The sequence below is a fragment of the Orycteropus afer genome, unplaced genomic scaffold (assembly GCF_000298275.1).
Source record: "Orycteropus afer afer isolate SDZICR_OR568_19922 unplaced genomic scaffold, OryAfe1.0 scaffold00412, whole genome shotgun sequence".
NCBI lineage: Eukaryota > Metazoa > Chordata > Mammalia > Tubulidentata > Orycteropodidae > Orycteropus > Orycteropus afer.
In genome coordinates, this window is record NW_006921999.1 from 1,612,326 (window position 1) to 1,639,596 (window position 27,271).

The 27,271-nt window shown below is 36.3% G+C and overlaps 1 protein-coding gene across 1 annotated transcript in view; it reads left to right on the top strand.

Moving 5' to 3' along the window:
- The window catches only part of CRYBG3 (crystallin beta-gamma domain containing 3), a 172,303-nt gene that overhangs the window by 81,387 nt on the left and 63,645 nt on the right, over nt 1-27,271 (top strand). Inside the window, exons 9-13 of the mRNA XM_007953772.1 lie at nt 9,268-9,404; nt 11,989-12,103; nt 17,716-17,751; nt 20,196-20,329; nt 24,483-24,609. Coding sequence (XP_007951963.1) covers nt 9,268-9,404; nt 11,989-12,103; nt 17,716-17,751; nt 20,196-20,329; nt 24,483-24,609 — 549 coding nt within the window. The remainder of the gene's footprint in view (nt 1-9,267; nt 9,405-11,988; nt 12,104-17,715; nt 17,752-20,195; nt 20,330-24,482; nt 24,610-27,271) is intronic.

Here is a 27,271-nt window from a genome sequence, read left to right on the forward strand (position 1 = left end):
ACTCAGATGTTGCAGCTCTTTCCCAGTCCTATTTTGAGAGCCTTTTAGCCTAAACGGACTATTCCTAAAGGTGCGCAGTAATGTACCAAACAGTGTTTCTTTGTTATTCATAAGGTTTTCCCTGGCCAATTCTTTCAGAAGTGGACGGCCTCTTCCTTCTTCCTAGTCTGTCTCAGTCTTATAAAAAAGTATTATATTAAATGAAAATTAAAAATAATAGCAGTAATCTGTCCTATTAAATTTCCATAGTAAAATGATAGATGATGTACAATATATATGTATTTCTGCATACATAGATATATATTTTGATAACACTGTTGCATAGTTTTGAGGAATACTTAGAAAAAAGCTGTATTTCTAAATGCAATCTGTTCAAGCATAGATGTCTACTCTTCAGTATAGCTGTGTGTGTGCGTGTGTGCATGTGCACACACATGTACGTGTTAGCAAGAAAGAGAGGAGGATATAGGAGAAGAGGAGTGTCAAGAGGAAATTAAGGAAGGAAGGGCAGGTATTATTTTTATACTTTTATTAAATAATATTGTTAGATCTCTGAAGTCCTGCTTAGAAAATATTGTTTAATATTAAGTCGAAGAAGGTCTTCTAGTATAATCAGAAATTTATTAAGAAGCATGGGAGCAGTTAGCATGAAGTTACTTAGAGTCTTGGAAAGAGACAACAGAGTCACATTACTGTATGATATGAGAAGTGCTGTGTGGGCACACAGAGAAAGGACACCTCACCTGAAGGAGGTGGCACCTGATTGGACTCTTAAAGGTTAAACAGGAGCTAGACACTGTGGGAGAGGTATGGAAGTTTCTGACAGAGCCACTTATGTCAGATATAAAAAACTAAAAAAAAAAATTCATTGCCATTGAGTCAATTTTGACTCATAGCGACCCCCCTTGGGTTTCCGAGGTGGTAAATCTTTATCGAAGTAGATTGCCCAGTCTTCCTTCTGCAGAGTGGCTGGTGAGTTTGAACTGCCAGCTTCCTGATTAGCAGTCAAATGCCTTAGGCACTATGCCACCAGAGCTCCTGTGTCAGATACAGAGGTATGTATTTGGTGGCTTGACGGCACTGCAGGGAGATTAAGATGGCTATTAACTGCTGGCAGTTCAGCAAACAGTATTTGGGTGCTCACTTAATTAGCTAACTCAGTAGAAATTCCTTGAGATGACTAGTTTGTAGATGAAATCTAAGATTTATATGATTTGTGATTTTGTGCCTTCCTTGTGAATGTCAGGCACCACGCCAGACTTAGTGGAAAAACTTGTAGCAAAAAGTCACCCTCCACACCACCCAAAACTCAAGCAACAATAAGATAAAACATAAAAACTGAGTGTGGTAAGCGAAACGCTAAACTTTTGAAAAGATATTTGCACATCAGCCATTTTGCCTAGAATGTACTATAACAATGAATATGCAATGCTTGCGTTTTTCCCTCTTTCCATTATTCTTAGAGCCTATTCTATAGTCAGAGTATTAGTGTCCGCATGTCTTGCACAGACTAGTAGCTTTTAGTGAGGAAGGAAAATAAACCTATTGAGCATGGAATGGAAAAGCCATTAGCATTGTTCTGAATACTTCATAAAGTAATAATCAAATAGCAAACTGCTTCCTTTCTTGCAGCCTTGTCAAAATTTTACCTACTTACCAAAATTTTACCTTCTAATAGATAGCTTCATTTTCATCTTGATTGTTACCGTTCCAAATTCACCTAGGCCTCAACCAACTTTATCTTGTTTTATCTTCTTTATTTTAGTTACTCTAATCTGAGTGTCAGACTATTAGTGTCCTCTAAAGATAATACACAGCAGATAACATTAGTTGTCAGCATTTATGGATTCAACTCCAGGGTCATCCTCTTTTGTCCTAGTAGAAGTAATTGAGGGTATAGATAGCAATGCAGTGACTCTGGAGTGAAGTATTTTCTTTTCTCAAATTAGAATGTATACATATTGCAATTTGCTGTATTGACTGTACCTTTATTATTTAAAAATTTTATGAACTTTTTCTTATGACTGACGTTACTTAGATTGCACTTTCATTAATAAGCTGAAGAGCGGTCTGTTGTTAGATCAGTGACTGACTACAAGCATTTGTTATGTAAGGTGGAGATGGATTTTTTTTTTCATTAACTGAAATTCATTCTTCCCAGTTTCTCCCCTATTTGATTATTCTCATATAGAGAAATGTCAGCTCAAAATTAGATAGGTGTCATTGTGCTTCCATAGTAGAATTCTTGTCTTCTGTTCAGGACAGAGAAAGAAAAGCCTAGTGATCTGCTTCTGAAAATAAAACACCGTAAAACCCATGGATCACGACAGTATAATCCCAAACCAATCAATGGGGAGAGCACAGGACTCAGCAGTGTTTCATAGCATTGTGCATGGGGTCGCCATCATGTGGGGGGCTAAATTGAAAGTAGCTAACAACAACACATTTGAAAAAGGCTTGAATATCCTTGTTAGTTTGGTATGTTGACATTGGGCTGGTGACTTTTCAGTGTCTACTTTTTTATCTATAAAAAGAATATTAGTAATACTTATGGAATTCAATGTAAATTAAAATTATGCAGAGGCTCTTGCACCTTTTTTCCAGGACCAAGGTAATTGTATTTCTCATCTCATCCTGGTACACATGTAGATGTTTATGTATATATGATGGAAATGATGATATCTCTTATGTGATATTCTCTGATATTTTTCAATCCAGTCTTTTGTGTTTCATTTTATGAAACTATTCACTAAATTGATTTAAAGTCCCATTAATGATTTGCTACTAATGTTTTGAAAAACACTGAAGTTTTTTTTGTTATTGTTAGGTGCCTTGAGTTGGTTCCAACTCATAATGACCCTGTGCACAACAGTACAAAACCCTGCTCTGTCCTGCACCATCCTCATAACCATTGCTATGTTTGAGCTCATTGTTGTAGCCACTGTGTTAGTCCATCTTGCGGAGGGTCTTCCTGTTTTTCACTGACCCTCTACTAAGCATGTTGTCCTTCTCCAGCGACTGGTTCTTGTAATGTATGTAAAACATCTATTAGCAAACCCAACACATAATAAATCTTCAGTAGTCTTGTTTTCAGACATTAATATTCAGATTAACTATGACAAGAGTCAGGGAATCCTTTTCCTTGAGATAATCCATTTTGATGTAAAAATTAGTTAGATGCGCTTGATTTTACAATATCTACTCTATAGGTTTCCCTTTTATGAATTTAGTGAAACCAAAAAATGTCATTGAAAAACTACTTTGTATGTGAAATATTTTAAGATTATGTATATGTTGTGGATCTTGGCATAGATTGTGATTCTTATGTTTCATTTATGTAAAACATGTCCAGACTTGATTTTGATCTAGAAATTTGCTTTTGTAACATGTTTCCTATCTTTTGTGAGATCTTGTGTTTTTCTAGAGTTTTTATATTTCTCCTTTGATAACTCCTAGTTCTTCTGTGTAAGCAATATTTACATATCCCATGTGGAAAACAAATTCAGTAAAATTTGCATAGATGCTACATGTCTCTGTTTTTCAAGTTTTTTCTTTGTCCATCACTTGTTCTTCCGACCATATTGTTTTTGTGACTGTCTTATGTTATTACAAGGAGCTCTGGAGGCAGAGTGCCTAAGGCATCTGACTGCTAACCAAAAGGTTGGCAGTTCAAACCCACCAGCCACTCAACAGAAGGAAGATGGTGCCGTCTACTTCCATAAAGATTTACTCCTCAGAAACCCAGTGGGGATCGCTTTGAGTTGCAGTGGGTTTGGTTTTTTGTTTTTTTTGGTTACATTATTACAGATATAATCCTACCTGCTATTGCCTAATCCCAGAAAAAAATTTTAATGGTATTATTTCTCTTTTATTAGCATCTTACATACTTTTATATCACTTTTTACTCCCACCTCCCAATAATTTTGAATAAGTAGCTGACAAAGCCACTTGCTGTGTGTCATTAAGGACCAAATATTTTATCCAGATGAATGCTACTTTAAGATTTTTTGGCTTTAATTCATAGTTTATATAAGACATCTTTAGCGTGTCCTTTATCTTTAGCAACTTCAGGGATTTAAAAGTCATGTGTCAGTTTTTATTTAATTAAGTTTACATAAATTTTGATTTTCATTTTTCTTTTCTGAAGCAGTCGGGCTTTATATGGCCAATTCTTATGTATTTTTCACTGTTTTTTTTTTTTTTCATAGAATGCCATTCTTTTTCTCTGAATGTAACATACTTTCCTATCAGTCTTAAAACACAGACAAGTAAATTTTTTATTATTGTGTCTTGCCTTCTTGAAGATGGAGAACAGAATTTAGACTTGATTCATAAAGGCAGAGATGCTTCTCTGTCTTCTTCACTCTTGTATCCCCTTGGCTTAATGCAGAGCCTGGCACATAGTCCCCATAAATATTTGCTGAGTGAATGCATGGATAGGAAACATTTATCTCTTGGAATGTATTTCTCATATCCTGTGATGCAGATGATCTGTCTGATGTTTCATTGGTTGGTCCATTCCTTTATACATTCAAAAATTTGCTTGGATAACTATTACAAGCCAAGTACTGTTCCAAATCCTAAGAATCTAGCAGTGAACAAAATAGGTTAGGTCCCTCTGTTCTCACTGTGTATAGAAGACAGAATAAACAAATTTTTATGTACTATAATGTCAAGAAGTGGTATGTACAATAGGAAAAAGTAAAGAAGGATGAGGGGTATAAAGAATGACTGAGAGTGCTGTTTTGATAGGTTTGCCATGAAAGACCTCTATGACTTGACATTTGAGTGCTTGCTTGATGAAGATAGGGACCAAGTCATGTGCTTATCTGGAGGAACAGCATTCCAGGCAGAGGGAACAGCAGATGTAGAATCCAGAGACGGAGTTATGTCTGGCATGTTTGTGGACCAGCAAGGAAGCTAGTGTGCCTAGAGCTGAATGAGCAAGGGTGAAAACAAGGTCCAAGAGGTGATCAGGGGCCAGACTTTGTAAGACCTTGAATTTCAGTTATGTTTACTGCGATACAGTATTTGATTCTAGCACATTAAGGGATTTAGATTTTATTCTGCAGAGGATGGGAAGCCACTGGAGGCTTTTGAAGAGAGAGTGAGCTAACAGTATATAATTAAAGGGAACTCCCCAGCTTTTCCCTAGGGCTAATAAGATGAAATACATTTGTCTATGTGGAAGCTATTCATTCCTTTCATTTATTGATTAAATATTTATTTATTCATCATGTAATGGAGACTAAAAAAACATACAGAGTACAAAGGAACAAAGAAAAGTTCTTTCCCTAAGGAGCTCCCAGTCAGATAAGGGACACATACATGAAAAATGCAGCAGAGTACAGGAAGTATTCACAGACACCACACCTTATAATTTGGTTTCACCTACTTTTAGTTGTTATTTTCTTTTTCCCTCTCTGAAAAGTACGCTTAATTTATACCCATGTTCATGCTGTCTGCTCCATCTTTCTTGAACTGTAGCATTATCTTCTGCAGAAGCACCTAATTTCCAGCTGCCTTCATCCAGCAAATTAATGCTGTCATTTACTCAGCACATGATCATTCAGTCTTTAAAATTTAAATTCATATTCCTGGTAGTTTTTCGACAATATGGTACCAAACTAGGGATCCACACAAACTTCCTATAACTGCAGCCACACTAGTCTCTGTGCTATCCCCTCTTCCTCTTCTGGCCTCTTTACCTTTGTAGATATTTCCCCTCTCTCAACTAAATAGATAATCGTTTCTAAAATTTAAATATTTAATATGACTATTAATATGAAAATTTTTAGAATGTATAAGTTAGAGAAGATGACAAAATGAGCATGCATGAATCAAAAACCAAGAGTGAAAGCAGACCATTATCAATAATTTTATGCTTTCTTTTCCCCCTCAGACCACCATTATCTTGACTTTTGGGTAGCTTTTCTTGTAGTTTGTTATGGAGGTTTATTGCCTAGATTTACCTGCTTTTTAACTTTATGTACATGAGTTTTTTGTCTTCTGCAACTTGCTTTCTTTGCTCAGTTTTGCTTCTGAGATATAGCAGTGTGGTTGCTTTATATCTGAATTTCAATCATTCTTGCTGCTATACGATATTTGATTCTAACAAAATCCTATAATCTGTCTCCTCTCTTGACAGGATATTTTGAGTTGTTGTTTTGCATTATTATAGAAATGCTGCTGTGAGTATTCTCACACATGGCTCCTATGCTTCTACTATGTGCCCATGTGCCCAAGATTCTCTTACTCAGTGTCACCCAGAATTTTGCATAAATCAGAATCATCTGCAAGTGTTAAATACCGATCATTAACACACAGGTTACTGCACCAAAACCACAGTTTCTGATTTAGTGGGCCCTGGGGGTGGGGACTGAGTATTTGCATTTCTAACAAGTACCAGCGTGATTTCTGCTGCTGCTGCTCAGAGGACCATACTGCTGCTGCTCTTAGCTAATATCTTGAAGTAGAATTGCCAGGTCTTAGGCAAGTGCATCTTCAGCTTTGCTGAATTGATTGTAGAAGGTTCCCATGCCCACCCCCATCTACTGTTGAATTCCTTTCCACCTAATTTTACCTAACTTTTCAATTTTTGCCAATCTGGTAAGTGTAAAATGTTCTTTATGAGGTTTTAATTTATATTCTTCTTACTACTAATGAAGTGGAACATTAAATGGCTATGATTGTTTTCTCTTTGAGGTGACTGTTGATATCTTTTGCCTGTTTATCTTGTGTTGTGCAGTTTTGCTTATTGATAACCAGAATATTGAGGCAGAAACAGATAAGTGCTTTTATTTATGTTTTCTGTTTTTTAAAATTAAGGTACATGGAAATTAAAACTAGAAAATGTCATAGTAGGGGAAAGAATATAATACCTTTATTTCCATTCCTACTAATTGCTTTAACAGTTGAAATTTGAAGATTTCATTAAGATGTGTTTGTAAAGTATAGCATGACTAGAAATATCTGGGAAGAGATCATATACACTTAACTAGGAGTAAACTGGTCATTATTATTAGGTTATTATGAAGTGCAATTCATTTGCTAGGTATAGTGGTTGACTGCCTTTGCCCATCAAGAATTAAGATATTAAAACAAGTCTTGGAAAAATACTTTATTTCTGTGAATATCCAACAGGAAGAAGATAGAATTTATCAGTGAAATCTTTTGCCATCAACTAGAGCAGAAACTGGAATTCTAGTAAAGATAGCTAAGAGCATATGCATTCATATTTTTGTTTATTTTAAATTTTTTAGCCATCATCATGTTTTGGCTGTTATACTGTTTCCTTCTGTGTTGTTGTAGAATTGAATGCCTCTTAGCTTTTTCCCTTTTAAAATACACCACCCAAACATTGTTTGTACAACACAATGCAAAGGAAACTTGTTTGTGTGAGACACTTAGTTACGTATTCTCTTACTGTACCTCAGATCCCTGAGGGAATATTAATATGGCAGTACTTTCAATAATGTTACTAGAACTCTATTATTATTAGCAAACAAAAGCACTTTGCCCATTGAGTAGGTGACTATTCTGAGCATTTCTGGTTATTTTTGAAATGAAACTTTAGAAAGAAATATACTTTTACTCTTTAAAGAATATTTTACATTATGCTTCTTCAGTATATTATATTTTAAAACTAATATTCTGAAAATAAAGTATAAAAATTTACTTGCTGTATCCATATTAATAAGAATGAGAACTAAATTTGGGGAAAGGTTAAAATAAATCAGAAAATTGCAGTTGTAAAATTGTAAAACTTACTGTAATAAAAAGATTGTTCATTTTCTAATAAATGCTACTCTGACTACTGTTGCATTTACCTGTGTCATTAAAGCCTAATCATTGGTATTTCACAGTGTCATAGGTGAGAATTATGTTACTGAACCTTGAGTTGTATAATTAAACTCTTCAAGAGTATGGAGGTAGATTGTGTGTTCAGATACAAATGCATCTGTAATTTCAGAACAGGAAAAAATAATTAATTTGGAGTCCCTAAGAAAGGATGAGATTTTTTATTTTATTATTTTTTTTGAGCTGGAGCACGAATTAAAAGGAAAAAAAAAAAAAAGACTCATAATAGGAATACAGAGAATTATCTTTTTAGTTGAGAAAAGGGAAACAGCTACAAAGGTACAAAGGCCAGAATTGGAAATGGAGATAACACAGAGACTAGTGTGATGGAAAGTTATGAGAAGTTAGTGTGGATTCCTAGTTTGTTGACATATACTAGAGAAACAATCAGGAACTTGAATTTATTGTGTTAAGGCCTTGAGCCAAGTAGTGTCTTGTGAAAAGTGGTGTTTTAACAAGTTCACATGTCTGAAGAACAGCTAGTGCTTGATCGGTGTTAGGCTTGTCATTGAAATCTGGGCTTGACCAAGTTTGGCGACAATGGGAATAAATTACAAGAACTGTAACAAACCAGGTGTTGTCAAGTTGATACTGACTCATGGTGACCCCATGTGTATCATACTATTTTCTATGGCTATTTTTGCGGGGGGGGGGGAGCCGCAGTAGATTGCTCATCCTTGCTTCTTAGATACCTCTTGTTGAACTCAAACTTCCAACCTCTTGGTGAATAGCCAGATGTGTTAGCTATTTGTACCACTCAGGAACTCCTAGAAATGCAATGTTGAAGGTAGGTTTGATAGTATATGGTGACAGTACATCATGATTTTTAAAATTGAAGTGAGTGTAGGGGCACTTCAGCTGTTAATGCCTTTCTTATTCAGACGAATTTGCATGCCCTCCACCTCCCCGAACAAAAAATGGATGTTACAAATAAGAAAACAGATTTCCTTTACCCTCACCTCTAATTCCTACTTCTTTTGTTAGTGTACATTAGATAAACACACTGAAGGGGTGGTGCCTCTCTATTATTTATTTTCCATGTCCCCCATGAGATCAGCTTTCATTTAACTCCCTTCCTCCTTTATGGCTTTGTTTTGCTTCTAAGAAGGAAGGCTTATAGGCATTTGGCACTCAAATATGTTTGTAGCTGTGAACATTGCTGAAGGGAAAAGTCTTTAAAAAAACAAAGAATTGTAGTAATACTTTTTCAGTCAATATTTCATGTTATCAACATAACTCCTTAGAAAAATTCTGTTTAAAAAAAACCTGGTAAGTAGAAACAGTATTTCTGTATGTTGTTATTTTGAAGAATTTGAACAATGAGAATAATTGTAACTGCATGTCCAGAGTGTTGAGAATATGAGGCTGTGGGCCTTTGGATGATTTCAAAGCCATTTTTTTTTCCAGGATTGCAGCATTCCAGAGATTGAGCTTTGTCCTCAGTCTGACCCAGCGTGTTGTCCTATCTACATACAGCGAGCAGTCCCCAATTTGGAAGAACTGAATATCCCCAAATCTGTGTCCTTCACTGTGAAGTCAGGAGTGTATGTATCACCTTCTCTTTATAATAGGCATTGATGACCTCCAGAGTTACCTTTTATTTCATATTTTAAGAAGTGACATACATATTTCTAAATTTCTCATTAGTTAATTTCTTTTGTATGCCTGGATACCTGGGAAAGACTATTTGAGGGATTAAAATAGCTTCTCCCCTTCATTGGATCCAATTAGGGATTTGATGTATGACTCACAGAACAGGCGTAAAAATATCAGACATAATTCTTGATAGATACATCCATCCTCTGTCTATCCATCACATTTTAGGAGTGAGAAACAAAAATAATGTCCCTGGCCTAAAATGCTTGAGCCTGAATTATTTCTAGAGCCTCTAAGTGCTAACAGTTACTGAGTACTTATATAGTGTACATGGAGCTTAAGCTTTTATGTTTACTTCTACTCTGTCCCTGCAAGGCAGGTGGTATTACTCTCATGCTATAGATGAGGAAGTTCAGTGATTTGTGTCAGGCTGGGAGCTCTGGTAGTTTAGTGCGTAAGGCATTTGACTGCTAACTAGAAGGCTAGTGGTTCAAACCCACTAGCCACTCCTCGGAAGGAAGGTTGAACAATCTACTTCTGAAGTGATACTGCCTCTGAAAAAGGAGGGGTCACTATGAGTCGGATCCAACTCGACATTAGTGAGTTTTTTGAGTTTTACCAGCTGGTAAATATGGATTTGATCCCAGGTGATTGCAAAGGCATCTGTGGGATTATAGTCTAACTCAGCACTGTCTTGATTTAGTCCCCAAATGGCTTGAGTCACAAAATACTGTGAATGCCTGGTTCAGTATAGACCCTTCATCTGTTTTCCACTGTTTTCATGTGCTCTGATAGTTGATGATTTTTTGGTCACTACCCAATGTCTTTCTTCATCTCCTCTAACCATAGATTAGAACTCTTGGGGAGACCTAGTAATTGACCCTGTTCAAGAGACATGTTTATAATTATCAACTTTGGCTTAAAGCTAGAAGGGTCTTTTGGGAATCTTATTTTAAACACTGAGACAGCCACTGGAACTTCCATCGATTCTGAAAATATGAGTCAGAGATGTAGAATGCCCGATGGAATGCCTACCTCTAATTGTCCCATTTTAAAAAGGAATATAGTATACTGGAATGATTTTGATTTATCAATTATATCCTGTTTGGGAAGCCTAACAGACTGCCTGATTAATATTTTTCAATTTATCTATTTTGAATTGATTCTTTTGGTGCTGGGTACCCAAGTTTCTGGCTTCCTTCTAAAAGAAATGAGCTAAAAACATTAGAGACTGACAAGACAAAATGGTGATCTGCTCTTGAAGACAGCAACTTCTGTTGTATTGTTGCTTTGCCACTTTTTCCATTTCTCAATTAAAGATCTTGGTGTTGATAGTGATTTTCTGTTACAGAAGGGAAACATCAATAAGAACTAACCAACTAATGCTTGTTTCTTGTGAGAGGTTACCCATCAGGATATCTCCCTGATACTTGTTGCTGTATCTGTGTAACATCTATATTATTTTTTATGTACTATTTTTTCTTTAAATCAACCCATCTTTTCTTACATAAAGAAATATATTTAAATGGAAATTTGTAATACTTTATGAATGGGAAGCCAGTATCACTTGCCATAAATAAAGAATTTAAAACTTGTAATAAAAATAAAACAGTTTATTAAACTAAAAAAACCAAAGCATGAAAAACAAACAATACAGCTAATGTATTTTCAAAAATAGATACCTAAGAATACATAGATAAGTCATTAAATTTGTTAGAGAAATATAAGATTCTATATTTTAAACAGTCCCATTTGTAAAAAGGTAAAAGAGGGCAATTTGGTGTTGGCCATCAAAATGACAAATGCACATACTACTGGACCTTGTAGGTTTTCTTCTAGAGATTGATCCATAGATGCACCCGCATACTTACTAAATAAGGAAGAGATAAGCCTGTCTGTTAAAGCATTGCTTGTATTGCAAAGGATTGCAAACAACTTAACGATTGGGGAATACCCTAAGTATCTTCATGGGGAATGGGTTTTAGATACGTGGTGATACATCCCACTTGTAGTGGAATACTGTGCAAAAACAAAGAGAGTGAGTCAGATCTTTATGTTAACTTCCATGATCTCCAGTGTGTATTCCTTGCATGAAAAATAGAAGATAGTTGTTATTATTTGCCATTGAGTTGGACCCGACTCATAGCGACCCCTCCTTGGGTTTCCGAGGTGGTATCACTTCAGAAGTAGATTGCCCCATCTTCCTTCTGAGGAGTGGCTGGTGGGTTTGAACCACCAGCTTTCTGGTTAGCTGTCAAGTGCCTTAGGCACTACGCTGCCAGAGCTCCTTAGATTTTAGGAAAGATTAAACTTAACAGGATAGGTAGCATTTGAATGTAAATATTTGTTAACTTACATGTTAACTCTTGTATGCTGTCTGGCTAAATCACTTTGGATTGTATGTTACTAGTGTAATCTGTGACTAGGATTTTTGTTTTGTTTTGGTAGGCCTTTTTATGTTTAACTCTTAGACAACTAGATTAATGTACTATGTTATACTGTAACCAACCACTTATTTCTTATTTAAAATAGTTGGCTTGCCTACCCAGATATTAATTTTAAGGGACAAGCTACAATTTTGGAGGAAGACAGTGGGCTCTTTGAGATTTCTGCAACTGAAATGAAATCATTGCATCCACTACAAATGGTAAGGAAATTTAAAAATAAAAGATTTAAGAAAAAAAAAAATTATTTCTCCTAAGTACTTATGAACCTGAAGTTAAATAATGATTTCATCTCAATCTTAAGAAATTAATGTGTACCATACTAATTGGCAAGTGATTTATTTGTCATTTTTCTGTTTCTTAATATTGTAGAGAATATATCTGTGTGCAAATGTTATTATATTTGAATATATATAAGACAAATGTCTGAATTTACTTGCATTATGCCAAGTCTATCACAATATTTGCAATTTCCTTAGAAATATTTTCTGTAAAAGTTTTGAATATTTAATTATGTTTTGAATTTGTTTTTTGATATCTCTTATAAAGTTGATGGTAGTAAATTATATTTTTCCATTGTAGTAATAAATGATCAACTCAGTATGAATAATAAGTGGACAGTTCTGCCAATGCTTACTTTCTTTTAAAGATAATACATGCTTGCGGTATTTTTTTTATTGTTGTGTTGCAGCAGACTTTTTTATTTGAAGGGCAAAACTATTCAACTAAATGTTGGCTAATGTGCCTTCATAGTTATCTAGTGCGGCTATATAGAAATATCACAAATGGCTGACTTTGAAACAAATAAATAGATTTATTTTCTTGCAGTTTAGGGCTGAATTCAGGTTGGCAGCTGTAGGGAAAGGCTTTCTTTGTCTTTCATCTCTGGAAGAATTTCTGTTGTCATGTCTGAACTTCTGCTCCTAGGCAATCTTCATGTGGCTTATCCTCTCTCTTCCCTGTCTCTGTCTTTCACATGCTTGTTTAATTTCTTTTATATCTCAAAAGAGCTTGGCTCAAGACACTCCCTACACAAATCCTGCCTCATTAACATATTAGAGAACTCATTCCCAAATGAGATAATAACCATGGGCATAGAGGTCAGGATTTACAACACATATTTTTTTGGGCATACAGTCCAATCCAAAACATTTGGCCCTTTTGTCCCCCTGCCAAACAAAAAAAAATTCATGTCCTTGCCATGTGGAAAACATTCACCTCATCACATCATCACAAAAGTCTCAAATCAACTCCATGTCCAAAATCTCATCTTCTGAATCATCTAAATCAAATATAGGTGAAACTTTAGGTATAGTCCATCCTGGGGCAATGTTCTTCATTTTTGAACCTTTGATATCCTAGAGTACAAGTTATTTATTTCCAGGATACTATGATGGAGCAGGCACAAAGTAGACATTTCCATGACAAGTGGGATAAAATTAGGGAGAAAGAAGGGGTAGTTGGCACCAAGTAAGTAGAACAATTTATATTAGCATTCAAGGCTTAACAATAATCCTTTGTTTTCTGAGATCATCTGGGCAGAAGTGCCCATCCTCCAGAGTCTGGGTGGAGACTCTTCATCCCCGGACTTCAGCTTTGCCTTCCGTGCTCACTGGTGCAGCAACTCTACATCCAGAGCTTTATTTGGGTGGTCCCTTTCTCCTAGTCCATCTCAGCTATAACCTCAGCCCCGACAGGCCTCATTCTTCTACCCATTCAGCATGGCAGCCCTGCCACCTCAGATTTGGGCACCAGCCCCATCCTTTTTTTTTTTTTAATTAATTTTTATTGTGATTTGGGTGAAAGTGTATAGAGCAAATTCATTATCTGTACAGCAGTTCACATACGCTTTGTCTCATGACATTGACTACAATTTCTCACAGTGCAACAGTTCTCTTTCCAATTCTTTGCCAGTCTCCCTGCTGCCCTGCAACCTGTCTCCCTGTTAATATACAGCCCTTCTATTCTCCCATGATTGATCTCTCCAGGGAATGTGCCTATCTAATGTAGATGTTCGGCTCATATACCTGTCTTTTGTTTGGCTGAAAGCCACAGGAATGGGTTCAGTTCTAGACCTGAAGGGCAGCTAAGGGCCATAGTGTCATGGGTTTCACCAGGCTCCATCAGACCAGCAAACCTGTCCTTTTTTTTTTTTTTATGATTTTGAATTTTGTTCCACATTGTTCTCCCACTTTTATCCAGGATCTTCTAATAGATTCTCCCTCTGATTGGTTGACAAGTGGTAGCCAGGCATCATCTAGTTCTGGTCTCATAGCCCTATAGGCTGAGGATCGCAAGGTGTACCAGTCCCTTGGGTTAATTGTTTCCGTGTGTCTTTGGTTTTCTTCATTCTTCTTTGCTGTGGACGAGGAGAGGCCTATCATTGTGTCTAGATGGCCGCTTGCAAGCTTTAAAGATCCCAGTTGCTACTTGCCAAAGTAAGATGTGGAACAGTGTTTTTGTGAAGTATGTTATGCCAATTGAGTTTGATGTCCCTTGTGACCATGGTCCTGTGTCCACAGGTCCAACTACTCACTCCCTCTTGGTAGCTGGCTGTGACCAAGCAGTGACTACAACCTTGTCCCTTGTCAGCTCTACTATATACCTAGAAATTCTTACATAACATACAAATACACTTGTACAAACATTGTTTGCCAACCCTATACATGGTCTTCGGCACACTTCCCCCTGCATAGATATACCTAATCATTCAGCCTCTCCACCCATCTATCCAACCATATATCAGTGTTTGCCATCACTGATAATGTAGCACTATATGTGCAAAAGCATTCATGTTTATTGTCTGTACCTCCATGCAGCTCTATGACTTCCTCTTCCTCAGTGCCACCATGTTGATACTCACATTTGGTACATTGCCCTTCCCTTCACCCAAATCAATACTTGTCTCTACCAATCTAGCAGTGTTCCCTCCCCTCCACTCCCCTCCCATGCCTGGTAACCAAATTTCCTTCTATGTATAAAGCTTTCCATGACTTTTTACAGTAACAGACTAATACAATGAGAACAGACTAATACAATATTTGTCCTTCTGTGATTGACTTATTTCACTCCGCATAATGTCCTCCAAGTTCATCCACGTTATATGGTGTTTTGCAGATTCTATATTATTCTTTAGAGTTGCATAGTATACCATGGTGTGTATGTACCATAGTTTGGTTATCCATTCTTTTGTTGATGGGCACCTAGGTTGTTTCCATCTTTTTGCTATTGTAAATAGTGTTGCAGTGAATATGGGTGTGCATATATCTGTTTTTGTCGTGGCTCTCACTTCTTTAGGATATATACCTAGTAATGGAATGGCTGGGTCAAATGGTATTTCTAATTCCAACTTTCTGCTTTCCACAGTGGTTGTATCATTTGACAGTCCCACCAGCAGTGTATGAGAGTCCCAATCTCTCCACATCCTCACCAGCATTTGTTATTTTCTGTTTTGTTGACCTTTGCTACTAGTGCTGGGTCAGCTCTATCCTCTTGGCCAAACTGAATAGCAGCCCCACACTCTGGAACTGAGTTGAAGATCTGATTCTTTGAGACCTAGGAGGCTGTAGTTCTACCCATTGAGACCACCAAAGGCCATGGCCCCAAGCTTTGAAATGAAGGCAGCCCTGCTTCTCATGCTCCTTCCAACAATTCTGCTGATTTCTGAATGGTTCCGGGGATGGTTATATTTTTTTGGAGGACAGCAAATATTGCTCCTTTGGACTGTTGCCTGCCTGTAGATCCCAAGAGGCATACGGCCTTCTTTCCTTTTGTTCTTTTTCTGTCGCCTTCAGTCTGAATTTTCTGTTGTGGTAGTTGGTTAGATTCACCAATCACTGGCTTAATCTCTTTAACAAAAGTTTGTGTAGCCACATCCTTGGTGAAATATCTAAGACACATGATCTTAGTTTATACAACAGAATTTTCTGAATCTTTTTTTATTTTTGTACAGTTTATTTTTAATTTTTGCACAGTTAATTTTTAATTTTTAGTTAAATTTTTTAATTTAATGGAATTAAAAATTTTACATTTTACTTTAAGCAGCAAGGAGAAACCCCATAGCCCCTTGACACCTTTCTTAGAAGTCTCCTCAGCCAAATATCCAAATCATCACTTACAATCAAAACCTCTACCAAACATTTCAATATATATCAGACAAGTTCTTTGCCATGGCATAAAAATTGTCACCCTTCCTCCATTGTCTAATCACATGTTCATCATTTTCTTTTAAAGCCTCATCAGAAGTACATTTAACATCCATATTTCTAGCAATATTCTGTTACTGACCTTGTATGTATTAAGACAATAGAGACCACCTCTGTAGTACTTCTCACTTCCTTCTGAGCTCTCACCACAGTTACCTTTGACATCCATAGTTCTACCAACAGTCTCTTCAAGGAAATCTAGGCTTTTACTGTTAGGCAGCTTAAAACTCTTCTAGCCTTTACCCCATTATCCAATTCCAAAACAATTTTCACATTGTAGGGATCTGTTAGAGCAACATCCCACTCATAGTACTGGTTGTCTTAGTGTGGGTTTTCTAGAGGAGTGAAACCAAACCAAATCCACTGCCATTGAGTTGATTCCAACTCATAAACACACATAAGGTTTTCAAGGCTGTACATCTTTAAGGAAGTAGATTGCTTCCTCTTCCTTCAGCAGAGCAGTTAATGGATTTGAACCACCAACCTTCTGGTTAGCAGACAAATGCCTTAACCACTGCACCACTAGAGCTCCTTGAATATATCTATCTATCTATCTATCTATCTACCTATGTATATATATATATAGAGAGAGAGAGAGAGAGAGAGATTTCAAGGAAATTGCTCATGTAAGTCCCAGGTCTCTGAGTTAGATGTCAGATGTGAAACTTCTGCTAACTCATATGATTGTAGGACTGATGAACCAAAAATCCATAGCTCAGGCAGTAGCCTGCTGACTCACGTGCCAAGAACCAGAGGTCAGAGAATGATGAATCAGATGTAGGATTGAGAGAAAGTGAGCTTTGCCAGAACATTTATGTATATAGGATGCAATATATACAAAGAAACTTCCCTTCAACTGATTGGCTATTCATATCAGATCATAAAATTGAGAATGATTACTTAGTATCTGCCAAAGCTCAGAGAATCATAGCCTAGCCAAGGTGACACATAAACTTAACCATCACATGTGATACATCCATTGTTTTTGGTCATTCCTTGCCTTTTAAGAAGTATTAACCTGGAAAAATGAGAAATGTTAAGAAAGGCCAGAGTGTAGAGTAGCAATTCACAAGGAAATTATATAATTAGGTTTTTGTGAGGATGAGCTACTTTTTATGCTCTACAATTTTGAGATCTCAAAGACGTTATGTATGATTTAAAAAAAAAATGATGAAAGTTGGAAGGAGAAGGGTAGTTACATGCTCTTGTCCAGTGTCGGGAAAAAATTTGGTGCTAAGTGACTTAGAAATCTACTCTGCCAAATGAGGTTTCTAAATCTATTAGCAAATCCACTCTTCTTTTTGAAACACTAAAAGGAAATTAAATTTTTTTATTACTCACTTACACTCAAGGGCAAAGCTTGATCATTCCTTGTAGTAGTTGTGAACTATAAATATCTTCTAGGATCTCTTGCTTCTAAACACCCATATTCATGTAGAGCAGTGGTGATTTCATTGTGACTGTTCTGTAATTCTCTACTTAAAACTTAAGTTTGACTGGTTTATAATTGTCTTTAATGTCATATTTTTATTACCTATACGTCTACTTAGTTCATTTCAAATGTTTTAAATATTTACATATCTAATATTAAAATTTCTTGTTGTCTCAAGGGTGGACTGAAAGTGGAGATGCCTATGAACTTAAAGGTATGTCTTAAACAGATTTCATGGCAGGCTAAAATTTTTTACTATTTTTAGGAATTTAACCATTAAAAAAAAAAAAAGAAAAGAAAAAACTTGATTATATGGAAATGGCCCATGGACCTAGCCCATGGACATTGGGGTCTTGGGAAGTGATTGCATAAAATAGTTGCTGAGGGCCCACTCTATGGGTGTAAATGGGAATTTGAGTCAGTGTGGAAAGATGGAGGTCTGTATGGACAACCCAGGTGAACACAAATAGTGTCTCCTTAAGGAGGAAAGATGATAGGTTGGGCTTTTTTGTTGTTGTTGTTGAGCTTGAGATGGAAGATAGCCATTGAGGCATTTCTCAACATGAAGATATCTATAAGGCATTTGGGAATAAATCTCAGGAAGGGGATCAAGGTTGATCAGAAGGAGGTGTTGGCAGCTCTTATCAGATAGATGTCCACTTGTAACTATGAATATCTGATGGGAAGAGTAGGAGGAATGAACACTGGGATGAAAGTAGTACCCTGATTAAGTACATTTTAGGAAAGGAAGGAAAGAGCAGAATTAGTATATGGATGTAAATAGAGACAGGATCAAAGATGCAAACTGCCCTCTGTGTAATTGAGTTACAGCACCTCCAGAGGCAGGTGTGGAAACATTGGGATTCATCCTTCTCTTTTCCTGCAAAACAAGACACAGCTTCTCTATCTCTCTTATTCTTGGGCTTCCTTACTTATGGAGTTGACTACCAATCACATTCTCTTAATTGCAGATGGGTTCTTTTTAAAATGTGTATATCTAATATACCTTGAATATATACTGGAATTGTACATATCTAAGTTTGAAAAATTATTTATACCTGTGTTCCACTCCCACAAATACTATTTTGGTCTGGGGTGTAGCTTGGGTATAGTTTGAATTTTCTAAAGCTCCCCAGTGATTCTAACATGCAGCCAATGTTGATAACCACTGATCTAATAGATGCAGGAGCTCTGGTAGCATAGTGGCTAAGGCACTTGACTGCTAACCAGAAGGCTGGCAGTTCAAACCCACCAGCCACTCCTCGGAAGGAAGATTGGGCAATCTACTTCTGTAGTGATACTGCTTCGGAAACCCAAGGAGGGGTCGCTATGAGTCGAGTCCGACTCAATGGCAAATAACAGCAACAACAATAGATGCAGGATTAGCTGTGACACTCCTTGAATGTCCTAGTCTGCTTAATCAGACAAGAAGTTTCTTGTTCTTTAGTTTTTTACTGACCCTGCAGTAGGTTGGGTCTTCCTTGGACATTTTCAGCTTGAAAATATATATGTACGGAATGTGTATGTACAGAATAGTTGCCACAAATAATCTCAATTTTCAAGTTGTATGATACTAATTTCTGACTTACAGAAGAATGATTGCTTCTTAGTTTGAATGTCTTCAGAATATGGAACATGAGTAAAACCCAATAAAACATCATCACTTCAAATACAGCACCCAGTGAAAATCTAATACGTAGAAAAGAGCAGGAAGAATACTATATATTTCTTTTGGTATGCATAATCCATTATCAGTTTTTATAAATAAGGAAGCTGTGGCTTGTTGGGCCAGTAGGTTTAAGCATGGGGTCTTGTTTGTCTAGGTCACGGGTTGTCAGTTGTACACAAATTATGATAAGACCAGAAAGAGTGTGGATAGGATAGCACTATTATCACTGTTAACACTTCCGCACTCTAAGGACAGCTTGTACTTGGGAATTAAAGAGGAGTAAAATACATTAGAAATACTTGTACCAATCCAAATTGAAGTAAATGAAATTTATCATTTACTGCTACAATTATCTTTCCAACTCCCCAAAAAAAACTCATTTGAATACAATATCCAATTTAAAAACCTTTAACTTTCTCAGTCATTTCTTATTTTCAATGAGTTTTCTATTTAAATTGAAGAATATGAATGTCTTTTTCTTCACAATAAATAGTAACAACCATAGAAGCAGTTTGTATTAAAAGAAACAACATGTGTTTTCTCAAATTAGTAGCTAATACATTGTTATGCCTTGGACTCTTGAGACTTTATTTCTGGTAGTAGGAAACTAAGTAAATGTAAGACAGATACGTATTAAATTCCAAATACAAGGATGAGCTTATAAAGATAATTCAAGAACAAGTTACGGGACAATTTACCCAGTGAAGTGGCCCTGGTATTTGGGCAATCAGAACAATAATCTTACTAAAGTGTATCAATATCAGAAAAATTTGTTATTAATTAAGATATTTTGCCTTTATGATGATAAAGACTCAAATATTCCTTGGATACTCTATTAGAATACTGTGCTAAATTGTGCCTACATGTTAATGAAAAAAAATGACAATGGTTCTTATTCTTGTTGTGATCTTTAGTGAGATTTAAATTAATCAGTGTGTATCTGTTATGAAATATGAGCTTGTTAAGTAATTTTCTTTTGTACTTTTCAGGTTATTATTTATGAGAAAGCTCACTTTTTTGGACAGGCCAAAGATTTTAGTGAACATATAGATTCTGTTCCTAATTTTTTAAGAAATGATGAGGATTTTCATGGAGTTGGATCAATTCGTGTCATCGGTGGCGTGTGAGTGTCATATTTTTAGTATTTTATTTAGTAGTCTATACTTACAGATTCATACCAAAAATGTGCTTAGCAGAACAAAACAATCTACCTTAATCTGAAAATATACAACCCTTATGTAACATCTTACTATATTTTTTTACTCGTGGCTTTCTACAAACTCTTGTCAGTATCAGATTTTGAGATGGATTAAATATAGAAAATACTTTACCAAGCTCCACACTTAGAATTTCTAGACAATATAGAAGACAAGAATTGTAAGATAAAATTACATTTTCACACCATGAGCATGAATGAGAGCTCCATTTTTTTATCATCCTCTATTCTGTTGACCTTAGTCAACTTTTGTGCTGAGAACCACAGCATTGAGCCCTTCCTAATTAAAGAAATAGCCTGGGCTGTGTGTTTCCAAAACCAAGAACCATTGGTTGAACTCTTTCTCTGAACTGCCCTTGAGGAAGTCACCTAGCATCCCTATTTGTATCAACCCAAATATTTAAACAAAACAAAACTCACTGCTGTCAACTCGATTCAACTCAATCTTCCTTCTGAGGAGTGTCTGGTAGATTTGAACCGCCAATCTTCTGGTTAGTAGTCAAATGGCTATACCACCAGAGCTCCTAACCATCATTAATGCCATCTTTGTCTTTATCAACAGTTAACTGAGGCAGCAACCCCAGAAAAATCTGTGAGCAGGCTGCTCTTTGCTTTTGTGTTCTTATTTTGGAAGATAAAATCATGGAGAAGTGTTCCTTATAGCTTATTGGTCATTGTCAATCTGATGTTGGAATCCCTTAAGAAACATCTTGTCATTTTGTTGATAGATTGGTTTATTTGGGTTGTTGGTTTGTTTTCATTTATCATTATCTCTTGGTATTTGGCCTAACATCCTGTAACTTGTTCAGGCTGATCTACCAAAAGATGCTGCTGAAATATTCATATAAGTTAAATGACTTGTCTAAGACTGCCTAATGATCTATACACTAACTCCTCACTTATTGAACATGGTTAACTTACAAAGACCAGATTGTAATGTGAAAATCATCATTATGCAAAACTTTAGCCAACAAGTTGCTCCTTGGGCTCCAGAAGTCATTTTGGAGGCTGTCCTTTGGGGCTGCCCTCTCCCCTGTAGCCACTGATCACAGCTCTCTTGTCTCTCAGCTGTGACTTCGTTATTTCGGGTAGTTGGGCTGGCTTAATCCATTTCAAACTACAGGCAGAGCTGACTGGATCAGGATTTGCATCCAGGAAGGGACCCACTCTACCCTGACCCCTAGAGAGTTCTTGCTTTATGGAAACACAGACTTGTCTACCTAAAACCCCCATTAGCCCCAGTGCCCCCAGGTGCACAAATGGTGGATTTTGGTGTCTGTGGTGAGGCATCCTGTCTATGCCCCTCTGCTACCTTCTCACGGACTCTCTCAGGCTTGATGCTGTAGCTCCGCCATCAGCTTGCACCGTATCTGGGATTCAGTGAGTTCTTGGAGTACATGTTAAAGGGCCGAGGTGCTAGCTTTGGGACTTTTTTTTTTTTTTTTTTCTCTTATAACTCATCCACCACTAGGGATAGGGAGAAGAGGAGTGGGATGAGAGAGATCAGGGTCTCAGGAGGGAGGCATTCTCTCGCTCAGAACACATGGCTTCTTACCTAGCTTTAATATTATTTAAGGATATTCACTGTTCTCATAAATGTGAAATGTCAGATAACAAAAAGTTAAGGGAAGAGTGTATGTATTTAGAGACTTAGATTTTGCAATTTCTGACAGTATAACAAATGATGGTTGTATCACTCAAAATGGAAATGTTAAAGAGACCTTGCAATATGCTAGATATGTAGGTCATATCAATAATTGGCTTGGCATATTGGTTATTATTTAATTCTTCTTCCTTGAATTTAAAACATTTATTCAGAGACTGGAAGAACATACATGGTTTGGATAAACACATTTTTTACTGTATTTATTTGAAATGTCTCTAGTTAGTAAACACACATGCTTTTTGTTAATCTTACTATAAAATATTTTTGCTTTTTCCCTCTTTCAAAATCTGCTTTTCCCATTAATGGAATCAATTTAAAACTAGTTTCTTCTTAGTAGAAAATTATCTGCTAAAATCCAGAATATTTTTGGCAACTATTTTACAAAATTCTGATTAAAATATTATGGCATATAATACAGCATGCACACTTCTCATTTTTAAATGACAAGTACAGGAGAAGAATATAATACCTCAAATTTATTTAAAGATATACAACCAACTTTATTATTATTTTTTTTCTTTTTTTTACAATTTCTACCATTTTCCACCTTTGTTGGGTGTTTATTTGTAGGTTTTATAGATTCCTCCTCATCCCTGTCCAATCTTGAGGAATCTGGGGAAAGTGAGTTTTTTAATCTTTTCAGACAACCCCCATTTTTACATAAGCCAGATAAATATATAAATTGACTGCTAATCACAAATTTATTCTAGTAAGAAAAACTGGGCAGAAAATTTTGGTACTTTGATCATGTAATAGGTTATTAATCTATTCTTCATAGAGTTCCTGGGTGGTGCAAATGGGGAACACACTTGATTGCTAACTGAAAAGCTAGAGTTTTGAGAATACCCAGAGATGCCTTGGAAGAAAGGCATGACAATCTATTCTGAAAAATTAGCCTTTGAAAACCCTCAAAAAAACCTTCACTGCCATCAAGTCGATCTCAACTCATAGCCACCTCTCCTTGGGTATCCGAGGCAGTGTCTACAGAAGTAGATTGCCCGTCCTAGGGAGCACAATTATCTGACACATGTAGGGTCACCATGAGTTGGAATTGACTCAATGACACTTGGTAAAATTATTCTTTTAAATGCTAAGGACTTCTATACTTCTTGTTTTTTTTTTTTTTCCCATGTTGGCATATTGAAAGTATATTTCAGTAGCCACATTTATTTAAAATAAACCTAGAATTTGAAAGTTTCATTGTGAAATTTATTTTTGTATATGTAATAGTTTAAGAAGAAAATAATGTTAGTCTCTTTACACTTTACAAATATACTAAGATTTATAAGTTTGTTTATAAATTCAAGTAGATACTTTCTTCACCCGCTGTACACACACCTACACACAGAAATTTCAGGATTACTGAGTGACTGCTGTTAAGTTTTGCCCCATGAAAACAAATCTTTGGAATATATTTTATACCTTAACAACTGTAGTAAGGGTGGAGAAGGGGAAACCAGTAGTAGTTAGCCACCAGAGTTATTAGAATTCAGAAGCCCTCAACCTAGGAGCGCACAATAGTCATCCTTGGAATCTGCCCGATTAGAGGGGTTCCAATTCTAATTACACAGAGCAATGGAAGGAAAGTAGGAAGATTTAAGCAGGTCTATCTGTGCCCACGTAGCATTAGATACTGTGAGTTACTCCATAAAAAGGTAAGTTTCATGGAGGAGTTCAGTGACTAATGGTGTTTATCTCTGTCCTGTACTGATAGTTTTAGGTTGGAAGTCAAGAAAACTGTGTTCTTAAAAAGCATTCTGTCTCAGTGCTTCCTGTCTTCATTACCACTGATAAAACATTTCCCATCTGTAAAATACTTATGGCTGTCTTGGTATACATATAGGCCACCAGGATTTACCAGCTGTAGCATTTCCATGTTCCTCTTTGTAAAACACATCAGTAATGTATTTTAGTTTTGCACTGAAACTAAAGAGAGAGAGTCCCTTGATTTTAACCCTGAATAAATGTTTAATATAGTAGCTATTCTTTGATTCCAGAAGCTCTCCATCAGGAAAATTAGAATGATTATCTGTGGATCTCAATGTGAGCGTGTGACTTTTCTCCTTAGCTATTTGTGCTTTCCATTATTTTTACTTGGCAAACGATTCTCTGACCACATTAAGATGTGATATCACGTTATGCCACAAACATTTAACGAGCATTGCTCTGTTGCAATTCTCCAAATAACCTTTAGTTCGGAAAGGCTTCCAAACTATAAAAACTATTGATCCATGAAGTATGCGCTATCCATCTTTGTAAATGAAAACAGAACAAATGTGTGGCATTTTAGAAGATGGTGATGAGCAACTAGGTGCTTTATCATGATTTTCTCTGTTTTGCTTCCTTGACTAAAGTTTTATTAATAGTTTGATTGGATGTCCTCTCTGTTTTTAGGTGGGTTGCCTATGAAAAAGAACATTTTAAAGGCCAGCAATTCCTGCTTGAAGAAGGAGACTTTGAAGACAGTAATGCCTGTGGGGCACTAAGTGGCCCCATCTTGTCTTTCCGATACTTACAAGCTGTGAGTTTGCTTCTTGGTTCTTAAGTTTATGTCTATTTTATATTCCTTTTTTTTTTTTTTTAATGAAAATTGGCTGTGACCTCTGGTAGTTCATGAGATTATAAAATGATTCTAACACCTGGGAGCATTAAACTGAACTGCTATGATTATTCAAAAAAAAAAAAAAAACCAACTGCTGTGGAGTCGGATCCCACTCACAGCAACCCCTCGTTGGGTTTCCGAAGCAATATCACTGCGGAAGTAGATTGCCCAACCTTCCTTCTGAGGGGTGGTTGGTAGGTTTGAACCACTAGCCTTCTGGTTAGCAGTCAAGTGCTTTGGCACTGTGCTACTAGAGCCAGGATATTTATATTTACTTGTCAGCTGTTAATTCTATAGTCACTTCTTGAGCACCTGCTGTGTTAGAAGTATTGTGCTTGTTGTTGTTATGTGCCGTCAAGTTGGCCCTGACTCATAGCGACTCCTCCATTGGTTGCCGAGGCAGTATCACTACAGAAGTAGATTGCCCAAGGTATTGAAAATAGAGTAGCCAGAGACTGACTCACTGCAGTAACAGAGGTGACAGTCTGATAGGGAAGACAGTCAAATAATATCAAACATATATATAAAGTGCTATGGTTCAGTTAAGCACTGAGTGCTCAAGGTACCCAGAAAAAGGTCAGTTATTCACTCGGAAGGAATCAGGAGGACTTCATGGAAGAGAAGACATTTGAGCTGAAGTTTCAAGTTGATGAAAGGGCTAGCTAAGTATAGAAATTTTGGGAAAGGATGAAAGGAAAAAATAGGTACTGTTTTAGGAAGATATTAACATGTGTAAAAACAAGGATGTAAGTCACTGGTGCCCAGCTGGAGGTAACATTAACCTCTAGGGGACATTTGGCAATGTCTAGAGACATTGATTGTCACACTTTAATCAAGCATGTGAAAAGCAGAAATGGGGGAGGAAGCGGGCCAAGTCTCGTGAAGATTGCACAGGAGCAGAAGCTCAGAAGAGACAAGGACTTTCGCCAGAGCCGTTAGAGAGAGGAGGCCTTCCTCCTAGAGTTGGCACCCTGAATTCAGATGCCTAGCCTCCTAAATTGTGAGAAAATTAATTTCTGTAGTTAAAGACACCCCTTTGTGGTGTTTCTCTTAGAGCAGCACTAGATAACTAAGGCAGTGACTGAAACAACAAAAGACAGAATTCCAAGTCACTGGTTGAAATCTCCCAATAGTAGAAAACATGAAAAGATATAAAAGGAGATACTTGATATATACAAGGTCTATAATAATATACATATAGAAATATTGATTAACATGCCAAAAATGGGCATGTTAATTATTGCTACACACAATTTTGTGCATTTTCAATAATGGTATAACTTTTATATGATTTAGTAAACATGTTCTTTAAAGAAAATCCTCACTTCTCTCTCTTTAAATTAGATTTTTAAAACTAAAATTAAAAGATTAGTTGGTAGTTTGTAGTTAAATATATTATCATCATCATCTTTATAATACAGTCCTAACATTTTCAAGTACTTATTAATGGTTTTACATGTATAATTGTATTTGCCTTCACAAAACAACCTTATGAGATAGAGACTCTTAGGATTCCCATCTTACAGATACAGAAAATGAGGGTCAAAGAGATGAGATACTATGCTCAAATGTAGAGCTGTGATTCGAAGGCAAGTATGTCCCTCTCTCAAGCCCCAGCCATATTTTCCATAATCTTTTCTTTAAAAAAATATATATTCATCAAAAACCCGCTGGCATTTAGTCAATTCCAGCTCATAGCAATCCTGCAGAACAGAGGGTTTTCAAGACTGTTAACCTTTATGAAAGCAGGTTCTCCCACATCTTTCTCCCGCAGAGCAGCTAGTGGGTTCGAACTGCTGACTTTTCAGTTAGCAGCCAAATGCTTTAACCACTGTGCCACCAAGGCTCCTCTTTTATTTTAAATGTACTTAAATTTTATTTAATTTTTTTTTAATTATTATATTTTTGGGGAAGGTTTACACAGCAGTTTATGTTTTCATTCAATTTCTGTACAAATTGTTCAGTGACATTGATTGCATTCTTTATAATACATGAACATTCTCACTGTTTTCGATTTGATTGTTCTGGTTTCCATTGATTTAGTTTCCTTGCCCCCTTACATTCTCTTCATTCTTTTAACGTATTGTTCACTCTTTGGTCTCACATAGGTGATTTTTTTAAAGGAGCACAGTACTCATAGGAGATATTCTTTACTCTGTGAGCCAATCTGTTAATTTAGCTAAAAGGTGACTTTGGGCTGGTTTGGTTTCAAGTATCTCAGGGCAGTAGTCTCAGGGAGTCCTCTGGTCTCAAGCAGTCCATAAGTCTTTTTTTCCCCCCCTTTAGGAATTTGACATTCTGTTCCACATTTTTCTCCCCTTCTATTGGATTCATCTATTCTGGTCCTGATCATGTCTGTTTTCCTTTGTTTCAGATACTGAGACTAACAAAACACCTAAACGATAGAGAAATGCTAACCAAAAGCTTAGCATTTCATTTCTGGTGCAAATATATAGTCTGTGCAGACCTATCTGTGTATTTAAAAATAATTTGTATGATTTCGCTTTGTTTATATTTATACTCAATAAAATATTTTTAACTGAGATATGCTAAAAATCTATGCATATTTAGAGAATTGAAA